At 50.7% G+C, this 13659-nt stretch overlaps 1 protein-coding gene across 1 annotated transcript; it reads right to left on the bottom strand.

Moving 5' to 3' along the window:
- Window positions 1-944: 944 nt before the first annotated feature.
- EIF4E1B (eukaryotic translation initiation factor 4E family member 1B) lies at window positions 945-3831 on the bottom strand. Its single transcript, XM_069592694.1, has 7 exons — window positions 3814-3831; window positions 3589-3737; window positions 3188-3283; window positions 2518-2581; window positions 1700-1813; window positions 1415-1554; window positions 945-1059 (listed from the first exon to the last, which is right to left on the bottom strand). Exons 1-7 carry the CDS (start codon window positions 3829-3831, stop codon window positions 945-947), a joined length of 696 nt encoding a protein of 231 aa, XP_069448795.1.
- Window positions 3832-13659: the final 9828 nt, after the last annotated feature.

The following is a 13659-nucleotide window of genomic DNA, read 5'->3' as shown; positions in this document are numbered from 1 at the left end:
TCAGGAGACCCAGGTTCAATCCCTGATCTGGGAAGATCCTACATGCCACGGAGCAACTAAGTTCGTGTACCACAACTAGAGCCTGTGCTCTTGAGCCCCAGAGCTGCAGCTACTGAGGCGGGCGAGCCCTGGGGCCCATACTCCACAAGGAAGCCACCGCAGTGAGAAGCCTCTGCCCTGCAACCAGAGAGTAGCCCCCGCTACACTCAGAGGAAAACCCACGCAGCAACAAAGATCCAGCACAGCCAAAATAAATAAATTGCTTTAAACAAAAACTGAATTAAAAAAAAAAAATCTTGTTTAAAGTATTTATTTAGAACAGGAAGAAAAAGGGGCTTAAGCTTCACCTTCTGGTTAATCCACCTCTGGCAGAGCCACAGTAAGGCCTGATCACCTCTCCTGGGCCAGGCCCTCATCAACCCCACCCCTCTGCTCTAGGGACCCACACACAGCTGACTGAGTGAAGGCGTGGGATAAAGCATAGGCTCCACGGCTACAAATCTAATGAGAAGCAACCCATAAAAGTTTTTAAAGCAGAGTGATCACTCAGAGCCCCCACTCTTGTCCCTGAGCTCCAGCTCTGTCAGTGGCCTTGAACCCCCTCCCCCAAATGGAAGAGACTGGCCTTCAGAACACCTAACTTCTTTCCAAGGTGGGGGGCATGGAGTTAGTCCTGAATCCTAGGATTCTCTCCTGTTCTCTTTCCACTTGCTGTCCCACCTCCTCCACCAGTGACTCACCACACCACACTGTATCCAACCCAGCCCCCCAGGGTTAAAAAGCCCAGGGTTTTCTCCATCTTTCCACTGCCCTGGGCTCTCAAGTTGGTTACTCACCCCTAGGCCTGAGCCCCAGGATAGGGGAGAAACATGCCATCTTCCCTCAGCCCAGCCCAGCCCCCTTGAGAAATAAATACACACAGCAATGGGAGGCTCAGGGTCCTCTCACACCACAAATTTGTTCTTGGCTAAGGAGTTGCTCTTGGTGGCTGTGTCTGCGTGGGCCTGGTACCCAATGATGGTCTTTGTGGAGAGGCCCAGGCGCTCTTTGTAGACACGCCTGGGAGGTAAGTGGGAGAGGAAAGGAGACAGGCAGTCAGCAGCAGGTCCTGCAGTTAACCTGGGACCATGGGTCCTATGCCCAGAGCCCCTACCCTGGTTCCAGCCACAGTAACTCTTGTTGTGTGTGTCTTACCCGTGTGGAAACACGAAATGTGACTCATGCAAAAGAAAAGAGGTCTGCAAGAAATAGATGGAAATCTACACTCCACACCCTTTGCACAAGTTGTGGAAGAAAGAAGGGAGAGACAGCATGGAGGATTCTAGAGGTCTCTCTTGCAGGCCAAGCCATTCCCCTTCCACCTTCTCCCCTAGAAGAGGCTCAGCCCCCACCCTATGCCAGAGATACCCCTCACCCAATGTGTAGCACACCCTCCTGGTTCTCTGCCTCTCGTGTCCACACAGCAATCTTGTCCCCCTTGGCTCGGATGTTGATGACGGCCCCACACACTTCCTGGCTGTGCTCCCCAAAGCTCTCCCCGATGAGACACAGCAGCTGGACCCGAAAAGGAGGAGGATGAGGCCTTCTGGTTTGCACAGAGACTGCCCCCCCCATCCTTGAGACCACTGCTACCACACCAGCCCAGCCCCTTCCCTTGGGAACCCTCCCCACCCAGCCTCCCGCCCAACCCCCCACTCACTGTCTCCAGCCACAGGTGGTCCAGCTCAATGTGGCGCTGCTGCTTGGTGAGGCTGACCAGCCAGCGGCCACCCCGCTTATTCCTGCTGTCTTCCCACATGGGCTTAATGCCATCCTGGGAGGCAGGTTGGTGAATCAACCACCTCCCTTTGTTCGAAGGGAAGTGAGTGCCTGGCCACCTCCCCAGGCCCTGCTCCAGCCCCTCCACAGACTAGGTCTTCTGTCTTCACCCTTCAGTATAAGCAGGGTCAGCCCTGCAGACCCTCCTGTGAGCTCCCGTGGGCCCCTAAGCCTCAATATAGGTCACCTCACGTAGACTTGCATAGATGTGTTTTTGTCTCCTTTGCTGAACCAAGATCCTTGAGATGAGAGTTCAGATGTGGGTGATTAAAGGAAGTGTCTGGGGCAACCCCAATGTGGCCAGGGACAGACATCCCAGGCTAGCTGGGCATGAGTCACCTAGGAAAATCTGCAAACGTGGACATCAGGGCGCCACTGCCCAGCCCCTCCAAGGACAGGCCTGGACATTGACAAGTGTCCTCAGGCAATCCTGATGCAGTCCCCAAGTTAAAGAGCCAGGCGAGATACCTAGACCCCCTTCATTGCTCCCCCTTGTTCCCCCTCTCCCCTGTTCTTCAAGATGGGGCTCAGGTCTGACACTCTGCCCCAGCTTCTGGACAGCAGTCCTCCAACTGCAAGTTATGTTTGGCCCCAAGAAAGGCTGTCCTCAATACCGCACTGTCAAAGCCCCTGTGAGGGAGGAAGCTTGGAAGAAACCAGCCCCACTGTGTCCTGGGGAGTGGGGGAAGCCGAGCTTACCTTGAACAGGGCGTAGTCACAGCCGGAAGAGAGCTTACTGGCCAGCTGGATATTATTATATATCCTGGAGAGAGACCCCCACCCCAGGCTGAAAGGCTAAGCTTTTTAGGGCCTGGTTTCAACTTGCCTCAGATCCCTCAACTTCTTACCCCACTTCTTTCCACCCACCTTCCAGCTTCCAAGCCTTAGTTCATGCTGGTGCCCCCTGCCAAAAACTTCCATCCCCATTTACCCAGACCCTCAAATCCCACCTTGTCACCCACCCCCAGGGTTTGTGAAGCACCTGGCAGACCCCCTCACTGGATCACCACAGATGAAACAGTCTAAAACTCATTCAGTAGCTGAGACAAGCTCAGAGAGGGGAAGGAACTCGCCTAGGGTCACAAGGCATAAGGCAGCAGAGTCGTGGTCAACTCCTTGTTCTCTCACTTCCCAGGCTGTCTCCCTGAGTCCCAGGAAGTCTTGGGGGCAGGGGCTGTGACCCAGCCCAAACTCCCCGCCACTTCCCTGCAGAGCCCACCAAGCCCCAGCCCTCAGGAGATGCTGTAAGACCCCAGAAAGGGCTGGGAAAGCAGTGTAGGCAACAGCTCCCTGGAGGGGTCGGGTCTGGGAAGGATCCACAGCTAAGGCCTCCTGACCTCAGCCTCCTCCATGAGGGACAGACACTCACGCCCAGAAGTCCTCGACGGTGTTGAACTTGGTGACCCGATGCAGGTTGTTCTGCCAGGCTCGGCTGCGGTCATTTTTGAAGAACCACAGAGCCCACCTGGGGGGTGGGGGAGGGCGCAGGAGGAAGCAAGAGTGCATCCACCTGCCCGCCCCACCCCACCTCCACAGCAGTAGGTTGGCCCGGAAGTCCGGCTCCTTCCCGAGCCAACAGGGAGGTAGGGTTTGTAGCACCGGCCCCATAAGGTGATGGGGACAGTGATCCTGAGAGGCTGGGGGAGGCTTTAACTCTAAATCTCAGCTGGATTAAGGCTGAAAGGGCCAGCTGGGCCCAAGTCTTAGGGCAGCTCTGGCCTTTCCCAGATGAGGAAGTGAGGTCAAAGCCAAGGGTAGGGCCTGCCCTACCTGTTGAGCAGTGGGTGTAAGTCCAGCTTGCCCTCCTCCGGGGCCTTCCTCAGAGCCTCCTCTCCCATGCACGGCCCCGCGGCTGCCTCCTCCTCCTCCTTCTCCTCCTCTTTCTTCCACTTTTGGATCCCATCCTCAGCCTCTTCAGCCTGACCAAGGAGAGGAGTCAAGCTGGGCGGTGAGCCCAGGCCCTCGCTGCCCAAGGGGGCAGATAGGTGGACTTACAGGGTGGGCGGCAGCCATGCTGTAGCCTGGGCTCCACAGTCACCAGCCATCCGAGGGGGCCTCCAGCAGCCGGCCTTAAACCCACCATCGCCCCGCCCAGCTCACCCCGGGCAGGCGACTGGGAGGAGCCAGTGTGGGGGTAGGGGGTGTGGTGTTCCGAGGAGGAAGGGCTTACACTATTAGTTCCATCAGCAAGCATTTAGTGAGCGCCTTCTGCATGCAGGCTGGGGTCTGGGGACACAGCTTGTGACCAGGCAGACCTAGCCTCGGCCCACATGGCACTGGTCATTTGGGGGCTGAGACAGGATGGCAAGGGTCAGTATTAGGGGTCTGCCCTTAGTGAAACCACATCCCCTGAAATTAAAGTGGATTGACCCAGACATGGCAGAAGGTGGAGGGGAGCAGGGCGGGGCCAGGTCAGAGACAATGCAGACATTGTGGTGTCTCCCTTTGGGCTCTTCTGTCATTCACCCCTCAATTTTTGCCACCAATGTCATTTGACACTAGTCTCTGGAAACATCTGTGGGTTTTCTTTTTTATGTGATTATTTAGAAACAAGAAGCTTGTATATTAGAAATCCACATTTTGAAATTTTAGGTTTGGCAACACCGGGGCCTCCTTCTCCCAATCTGCTGCAGCCAACACTGCCTTTTGGAAAAGCAAATGCGGATCTGCATGGCCCCTGTGTCCACTGCACTCATGTTCCTTCCCTCCCGTCCACCTGAGCATTCTCCACCTGGCCACGGTTGACAAGGGCCAGTGCACCTGTCCACAGCCGGATCAAGTCCTCCTTGCCCCCACCTCAGCCAAGTACATGAACCTCATTGAGTCTCAGTCTTCCTCTCTGTAAAATTGGAACATTAATGAAACACAACTCAGAAGCTTACTGTATTAAGTGATATAAAACCAGTCCACAGAACAAGGCCTGCTCAGTAGTCAATAGCAATCAGCTGAGGGCCTGCCCAGGGTGGAGGAGGGACTGGGCAAGAGAGGGAGGGAAAGCTGGATATCCTTTCCCCGCCTTCTGAACAGCAGCCTTTTCTGCAGGGGCTGAAACCTCCCCAAGTTTCTTAAGGTTTCTTACACTCCCTTGGCCCAGCTCTGTAAGAGACCAGTGTCTTCCCCTCTGCCACGCACAGGAGAGCCATGGGTGACAGTTAATATCCGTTCAACCCACATCTCTAAGCTCCAGGTGGTGCTGCCAGGCCTGTAGGGGGCTGGGTGCTGGGAGGCAATGAGGAGCAGATGAGTGCCCCTTGTGCTCTGGTCTGTCAGGGGAGCAGACATCAGATCATCTCACAAAGACCTGTGTCACAGCAAACGCAAGCCTCTGAGCAAAACGGATTCTCAGATGGGAGCAGACCAAGCCCATGACCTGAACTGGGGGCTCTAGAGCAGCACTTCTCAAGAGCATGGATCAGAATCACCTGAAGGGCTTGCTAAATACTGACCCCTACACTCTGCCTCTGAGGTGGCGCCAGTGGTCAAGAACCCGCCTGCCAATGCAGGATATGTAACAGATGTGAGTTCAATCCCTGGGTGAGGAAGATCTCCTGGAGGAGGGCATGGCAACTCACTCCAGCATTCTTGCGTGGAGAATCCCATGGACAGAAGAGCCTGATGGGCTACAGTCCATGGGGTCGCAAAGAGTCAGACAGGACTGAAGTGACTTAGCACAAACAAATGAATACCTGGCTTGGGCTTGAGAACTGGCATTTCTAACAAGTTCCTGGATGAGCTGGTCAGGAACCTCATTTTGAGAACTACCAACTCAGAGGCAGTTCACAGAAGAGGTGATGTTTGAGCGAGAGTTAATGAGCCCAGTGGAGGGGGTATCTCTGGGAGAGGAAGCGGCATGTGCAGAGGCCCTGGGGCAAAGGGAACATTAGGTACTGGAGGAAGAGAATGAAGACCAGTGCAGCTGACGCCTAAAGGGGAAAGGATGGTGAGTCTTGATGTTAGGAGAGTGGAGAGCCACTGGGTGCTTCAAGGGCTGGGGAGGTAATCAGATGGACTTTCTAGCAAGTTCTCTGGCTGCTGTGTAGGAAACAGACCCTGCTCAATTAAGAGTGAATGGAAGGAGAGCTATCTGGATGCAAACATGGTTGTCCAGGTGACGAATGGGGCAGCTGGAAAGATGAGAGAATATGATTGATTTCAGCGGTATTTAAAAGGAAGACTCAGTGGTGTTTGGTTTAGGCTCTGGAGGGCCTTCCCTGGTGGCTCAGATGGTAAAGAATATGCCTGCAGGGCAGGAGATACAGGTTTGATCCCTGGGTAGGGAAGATCCCCTGAAGGAGGGCATGGCAACCCACTCCAGTTTTCTTGTCTGGAGAACTCCATGCATAGAGGAGCCTGGCAGGCTACAGTCCATGTGTCACAAAGAGTCAGACACGACTGAACAACTAATACACACAAACACACAGGCTCTGGAGAGGTGGGCGTGGAGTCCCGGCTTCCTGTTGCTGTATAATAAACCACCCAAAATCCAGTGACTTAAAACTACAATAATCACTTATTTTGCTCACAGATCTGCAATTTGGGTAGCACTTGATAGAGATGGTCCCTCTCTACTCCAAAGCCCTGTCGATTGGAATGGCTCACAGGCCAGGACAGGGGCCATCTGTGCATTCTAGCAGGACAGTCTTCGCTGGCTCTCAGATGGAACCTCAGCTGGGGTGTCAACTGGGATAGATCTTTGTGGCCTCTGCACATGACCACTTGGCTTCCTCATGGCACAATGGCTGGGTTCCCAGGATGAGTATCCCAAGAGATGAGAGGCAGAAGCTGCCTGTTTCTTAAGGCACCAGCCTGAAACCTGGCACAGCTTCACCACCACTGTATTCTATTAGAGTCCCAGGGTCCATGTCCAAGGCACTGTTTTAGGCACTGAGGAACACAGATGTGAACAAAATTTCTCTTTGCCTTGGAAGTTCCCAGGACTGAGCCCTTGGACCTCAGCTCTGCTCTGTCGGCACTTGCCATTTCATGATCCCATTCAGGCGTGGGCATTGGATGTCACATGCACAGAACACCTGTGGCCTGGCATGAAATCCTGAAGAGCGCATCCAACTGCCTGCTCACAGCTCCACCTGGGCATCTTACATGCACCTGTCTCACATCTATTGCATTCAAAGCTGAATTCCTGGCTTTCCCCTATCCCCCAACTTTCTCCTCCCATAATCTTCTCCATCCTTCCACCTACTCAGCCAAAAATCCTGGACTGGTCCTAACTCATCTCTTTCTAACCCATCAGCACATTCCCTATTCAGCTCTACCTACAAAATATCCAGGATCCAGCCGCTTCTCTCCATCTCCATTGCCGCACCCTAGTCCAAATGGACTGTCATCTTCCCTGTACTATGGCAATGGTATGCTGGCCCCAGCTTCCTCCGTGGCCCAAGAACAATCTACTGTCTACACAGTTCAGTTCAGTACAGTTCAGTCACTCAGTTGTGTCTGACTCTGTAACACCATGGACTACAGCACGCCAGGCCTCCCTGTCCATCACCAAAGTTTACTCAAACTCATGTCCATTGAGTCAGTGATGCCATCCAACCATCTCATCCTCTGTCATCTCCTTCTCCTCCTGCCTTCAATCTTTCTCAGCATCAGGTTCTTTTCCGATGAGTCAGTTCTTCGCATCAGGTGGCCAAAGTATTAGAGTTTCAGTTTCAGCATCAGTCCTTCCAATGAATATTCAGGACTGATTTCCTTTAGGATTGACTGGTTGGATGTCTTTGCTGTCCAAGGGACTCTCAAGAGTCTTCTCCAACATCACAGTTCAAAAGCATCAATTCTTCTGTGCTCAGCTTTCTTTATAGTCCAACTCTCACATCCATACATGACTACTGGAAAAACCATAGCTTTGACTAGACAGACCTTTGTCGGCAATGTCTCTGCTTTTTAATATGCTGTCTAGGTTGGTTATAGCTTTTCTTCCAAGGAGCAAGCGTCTTTTAATTTCATGGCTGCAGTCACCATCTGCAGTGATTTTTGAGCCCAGAAAAATAAAGTCTCTCACTGTTTCATTGTTTCCCCATCTATTTGCCATGAAGTGATGGGACCAGATGCCATGATCTTAGTTTTCTGAATGTTGAATTTTAAGCCAGCTTTTTCACTCTCCTCTTTTATTTTCATCAAGAGGCTCTTTAGTTCCTCTTCGCTTTCTGCCATAAGGGTGGTGTCATCTGCATATCTGGGGTTATTGATATTTCTCCCAGCTTCCCTGATAGTTCAGTTGGTAAAGAATCCACCTGCAATGCAGGAGACCCTGGTTCAAGTCCTGGGTTGGGAAGATCCGCTGGAGAAGGGATAGGCTACCCACTCCAGTATTCCCGGGCTTCCCTTGTGGTTCAGCTGGTAAAGAATCCGCCTGCAATGCAGGAGACCTGAGTTCTATCCCTGGGTTGGGAAGATCCCCTGGAGAAGGAAAAGACTACCCACTCCAGTATTCTGGCCTGGAGATGTCCATGGGGTTGCAAAGAGTTGGACATGACTAAGCGACTTCTACACAGCGAACCTTAAAAAGGAAAGTGAGATTACATCACTCCTGTGCTCACAGCCCAAGGGTCTGTAAGGCCCCACCAGCTCTCAGCAGCCCCTCTCCATGACTCTCCACCCCTACAGCCACACTGGCTGCCTTGCAGGGCTTCAAACATGCCAGACCCGCACCTGCCCTAGGACTTTACACTGGCTGCTTCCTCAGTTTCTACCTCAAGCCAGTCCTTCCCTGCCCACTGCATTTAAATGGTCAAGCACTCAGCCCCCGCCGCAGCACTCCCATGCCCTTTCTCTTGCTTTCTCTCCAAGCACTTCCACCTCCTGACACACCCTGTATTTTACGTATTTATTTTGCTCATCATCTGCCTTCTGGTGCTAGAACATAAGGTCCCTGGGGCCTCTTTTACTCACGACTCTGTTCTGCAGTTCCTAGGGCAGGGCCTGGCTCATGGCAAGTACTCAGAAGTCAGGGCCACAAGGAAGAACTGACTTTAGACTTAGCAAGGTAAGTGTTACTGATTTTGACAAAAGTAACACAGTCTAAGGGATCTTATTTGGTCACTACTGCTGCTGCGGCCAAGTTGCTTCAGTCGTGTCCGACTCTGTGCGACCAAAGAGAGGGCAGCCCACCAGGCTCTGCCGTCCTTGGGATTCTCCAGGCAAGAACACTGGAGTGGGTTGCCATTTCCTTCTCCAATGCATGAAAGTGAAAAGTGAAAGTGAAGTTGCTCAGTCGTGTCCGACTCTTAGCGACCCCATGGACTGCAGCCTACCAGGCTCCTCCATCCATGGGATTTTCCAGGCAAGAGTACTAGAGTGGGGTGCCATTGCCTTCTCCCTAGTCATTTGTTAATTATCTGCCGCCTTCTTGAACAGTAAGCTCTAGAAGAGCAAGAACTTCATGCGTCTTTTCTGCTGAGTCTCCAGTACCTAGAACAGTACCTCGCACACAGTAGACACTCAGGAAAGACCGACTGAAAAGACTAGATGCCGAGGACCAGTTACTTTCCCTCTCTGAGTATTGGTTCTTTCATCTGTAAAGTGGGAATGTAAATGCCTGCTTTAAAGGATTGACTTTAGGACTTAGTGATATAATGGATATAGTGCCTGGCAGACAGGTGTTCAATCAGTATTACCCCCCACCCCCGCCTGATCTTAGGCCCCCCATCCTGCCTGCCTGCCTTCCTCCCCATCCTGAGGCCTGGACAGCAGCAATGTTGGTAAATGTCCAGTCATGTGGTTAGGCCCCACATGCAGAGTTATAAAGGCACATCTGGATTTTTATGGAAACCCAAGCAGAAACTAGGATCCTGGGACTCTCTTACGAGAACCCCTGCTGCTCCAGCTGAGATTTTTCTCCCATCCCCTTACCCACGCTCTCCCAGGCTTCCCTCTCCAGAAGCTTCTTAGTACATTCTTAAGAAGGGGAGAGAAAAGAGGAATAGAGGGGCCTATTTTCCAGGTCAGAGAGAGAACAGAAACAAACAGAGGGCCCTGAGAACTCACAGGTTTAGGATCTGGCCAGAAAGAGACCCAGGGGTCCGGACTCTGCCATTCTATACCCTAAAAGAGGGCCAACCATGTGACATGGGGTAAAGAGACCAGCATGCTGGGAAGTGGTGACCCAGTAACCATGCCACCTTCTTCTGGAGACAGCCCATATGCAGATAGAGAAGGAAAGATGTAGCAAATGTTAACATCTGGCGAACCTAGGTGAGGATATCTGGGTATTCACTGTGCTAATATTATGACTTTTCTAAAGGTTTTGTTCATTGTATTATGTTTGGGTTCCCTGTTGGCTCAGACAGTAAAGTGTCTGCCTGCAGTGCAGGAGACCTGGGTTCGATCCCTGGTTCGGGAAGATCCCCCGGAGAAGCAAATGGCAACCTACTTCAGTGTTCTTGCCTGGGAAACCCCATGGACAGAGGAGCCTGGCAGTCTACAGTCCATGGGGTCACAAAGAGTTGGACACGACTGAGCAACTTCACATTATGTTTGGAACTTTTTTCTAGGCTTGAGGTTTTTAAAAATAAAAAAATTGGAGGCAAAAACCTTTCGCAGGGCAGAGGGGCTAGTGGCTCACTCAGTAACTATTCTTTCCTTTTCATACTTTGATTCGAGGAAGTCATAAGCCCAGAGAGATCACCAAACTTTTCTAATGTCCCTGCAGTTAGGTGTAGCCAATGACAAATAGGCAGGAATTGTTGGCTTCCAGGAAAATTCCTTAAGAAAAAGACAAAAAACGGGCAGGTCTTCTTTTTACCCTTCTTCCCTTCCTCCTGCTTTCTGCATGGATATGATGGATGGATCTGCAGCAGCCATCCTAGGCCATGAAGTGGCCTTGAAAGTGGAATCCAGGTACTAAGAATAATTGAATAGGAAGATAGGATTCTGGGTCTCTGATGATTGTGAAGTCATCACACCAACTATGGGCTGCCTACTGCATGACCTCTTTAAGTGGAAGAATAAATACCTGCTTTGCTAAGCTTCTGATGAGCAGCCAAATGAACTTCCTACCTGATTCAGAATTTAATCCATTTTCTATTCCCTCTACACTCTGGATTTTTCCACCTGCTGGATCCCCTGCTGGGAAAGTTTACCACCACATTGTAAGGTCCTTCTCATTTGTCAAAACCCGGCTTGAGTGTCACTTTCTCCTGGAGGTTTTCCCTGGATGCTTCCTCTCTCCTGGACTCACGATGCCTCCTGCTGTTGTTCAGTCACTTAGTCGTGCCTGACTCTTTGTGACCCCATGGACTGCAGCATGTCCTTTACTGTCTCCTGGAGCTTGCTCAAGCACATGTCCACTGAGTCGGTGGTGCCACCCCACCATCTCATCCTCGGTCATCCCCTTCTCCTCCTGCCCTCAGTCTTTCCCAGCATCAGGGACTTTTCCAAGGAGTCTTTTCCTGGTGCTGCTGTTAAACTCCTCATCAGCCCACTTGCTGCCCATCTGAGGATTCTTTATTACTTGTTGTTTTGGCTTCTCTTTAACATTTGTCCACTTGTCCTCTAATCCCCTTGGTTTCCCGGCCACCTCACTCTCCAGCTTCTCTGTGCTGCTTCTTCTCAGCCTTTCCCTGGGCTCCTCTGCCCCTGGCCACTCAGGAAGTTTGCACTGACTCAGCATTCTGTTCAGACCCTCCATTCTTTTCACTCTTCCTGTTCCTCTGGGCAGTTGCATCCTCCCCATGACTCCAGCCACCACCTCCATGCAAATAACTCCAAATCCAATGGTGTCCTGGGCTGGCTTGGATCAGCTTGTGAGAACGAAGTTTTAGGAATTTTGTGAGACAGACATTAAAGCCATTATTAAAAATTAAATAAACTTATGGTTATATAAATGTTTAAAACAAAGATAACAAGCACTTAAAACACAACTGCCTAATTATTTTACTATTATCTATGCTTTTCAGATTATTCTATATCTATTTTACCTGAATGGTGGAAATGCTGTATAAAGGAGTGCTACCACATGTCTCTTCCCAACTCTCTGCTCAGAGACATCACAGTGACAGCTTGAAACAAACCACAGGGGTAGAATTTACACCACGGATATGGGCAAACTCAACAAGGTGCTTCTCTGCTTGGAAAGCCACGTATTAAAGACTTCCCAGTATACCATGGCCCAAATAAACACCTGAAGCCAGCATGGAGTAGCTTCCTGAGTTCCAGGCTCAGATAACTCTTGGCAGCACACCTTGTCTATCAGGCAGTGATAGCCTGATAGCTAGTCTATTCAGCGTGCCCTAAACAAGCTCACCCTCCAAAGCTGCCCCACCCCCTCAATGCCTATTTCCTTTTTTGCAGCAGCAGCATCACTCACCCCATTGTCCAAGCCAGAAACCGGGGCATCTTCCTGGATTTATTCCGCTTTCTCTTCCCCAACATCCAATAAGTTACATCTGAAATGATGCTCAGGTCTCCCCTCCAGTCCTGTTCCAGTCTCACTGAGACTTCCCTGGTCCAGGCTTTATCATTCTTCCTGTGGATTCTGCCTCAGGTCCCTCATTGCTCTTGCTACGTCTAGCGGTACCTCCCTCCAACCCACCTCCATTTGGACCCCATAAAATGCAGATCTCATTTAGGTTTCTCTTGGGCTTAAAATCCTTCAGTGACTGTCCAATTCCTACAATAGGAAAATGACACCCTTTGTATGGTCTTCTTTCTCTCTTCTTCCTCTCTCCTTCCTACTGCTTGGGCCTTCCTCATTTGACATTCAGGGAATCTTAGTCAAGAGTCACAAACATCACTTCTTGGCTTATTAACCAGATATGGAGTTTACTAGCCAACAGTGGGCAGCTCAGAAACTTTCCTGGAAGGCCAGAGTCCCCTTGGAGACTAGGCAGCCTGGAATGATGCCTAAATCACATCATCAAGCAGTCCCAGGAAGACTCCCCAGATGCTACAGCCGAGCACAGACGGTACAGCTTGCCCTGTTGGTGGTAGGTGCTCCCAGAAGCAGTGTGCCCCTGATCCCTGGCAGGAACTGCCACCACCGCTTGCCTTTAACTAAATAGACTCTCCTCCTTTGCTGCTTCTTCCTGGCATTAGGTTCAGGTTCCTGGTCTGGGGCTGGGATGTTGGGGCTGAGGTCACATGTCCTGGAAGCAAGGAAAGCTGGGAAAGCATTGTCAGCTCCTAGAGGGGGAGGAGGGCTCTACCTCACAAGGTGGGGAATCCCCCAGACATAGGAGGGAGGCAGTTTCAATGATGAGAGGCCAGTAATAACAACAACTGTCCCCCATGCTAGCTTTTAAAATTACACAAGTAAAACACTCTTCAAGGTAAAATAGTCAAACAGCACAAGAATAAAGATGATGAAATGTACAAGCTTCTTTCCTCGAGTTCTCTCAGTCCCATTTGCCAGGGGCAACTACTGTTAACAGTGTTTTGGAAGTTCTTACAGGTGTGTTCTTTGTATATCCAGATGTCTGTATTTATATTTAAGGTGTCTGTATATAACTGTGTGACTGCAAATGCTTTCTTTGGGTCAAAATTGACTAGCTCCATAAGAAAAGGGAACCCTCCTATACTGTTAATGAGACTGTAAATTGATTAAGCCAGTGTAGAAAAACAGTATGGAAGATTCACAAAAAAGTAAAAATCGAGCTGCGATATGATCCTACGAACCCACTCCTAGGCATATATTGGGAGAAAACTATAATTCAAAATGATACATCCACCCTAATGTTCATAGCAGCATTATTTACAATAGCCAAGGCATAGAAACATCTAAATGTCCAGTGAAAGATGAGTGGAAAAAGAAGTTGTGATACATATATACAGTGGAATATTACTTGGCCATAAAAAATGATATAATGTTGTTTGCAGAGATATAGA

Source organism: Ovis canadensis, chromosome 5, assembly GCF_042477335.2.
Source record: "Ovis canadensis isolate MfBH-ARS-UI-01 breed Bighorn chromosome 5, ARS-UI_OviCan_v2, whole genome shotgun sequence".
Classification (NCBI taxonomy): domain Eukaryota; kingdom Metazoa; phylum Chordata; class Mammalia; order Artiodactyla; family Bovidae; genus Ovis; species Ovis canadensis.
Note: the sequence above shows the minus strand (reverse complement) of the source record. Positions and strands in the feature narration are given on the sequence as shown.

Coding starts and splice junctions, on each gene's coding strand:
- EIF4E1B (XM_069592694.1), bottom strand. Junction 1,814..2,517: donor GTGACTACGCCCTGTTCAAG/GTAAGCTCGGCT, acceptor CCTGCCTCCCAG/GATGGCATTAAGCCCATGTG. Junction 1,555..1,699: donor ACCACCTGTGGCTGGAGACA/GTGAGTGGGGGG, acceptor TTTCGGGTCCAG/CTGCTGTGTCTCATCGGGGA.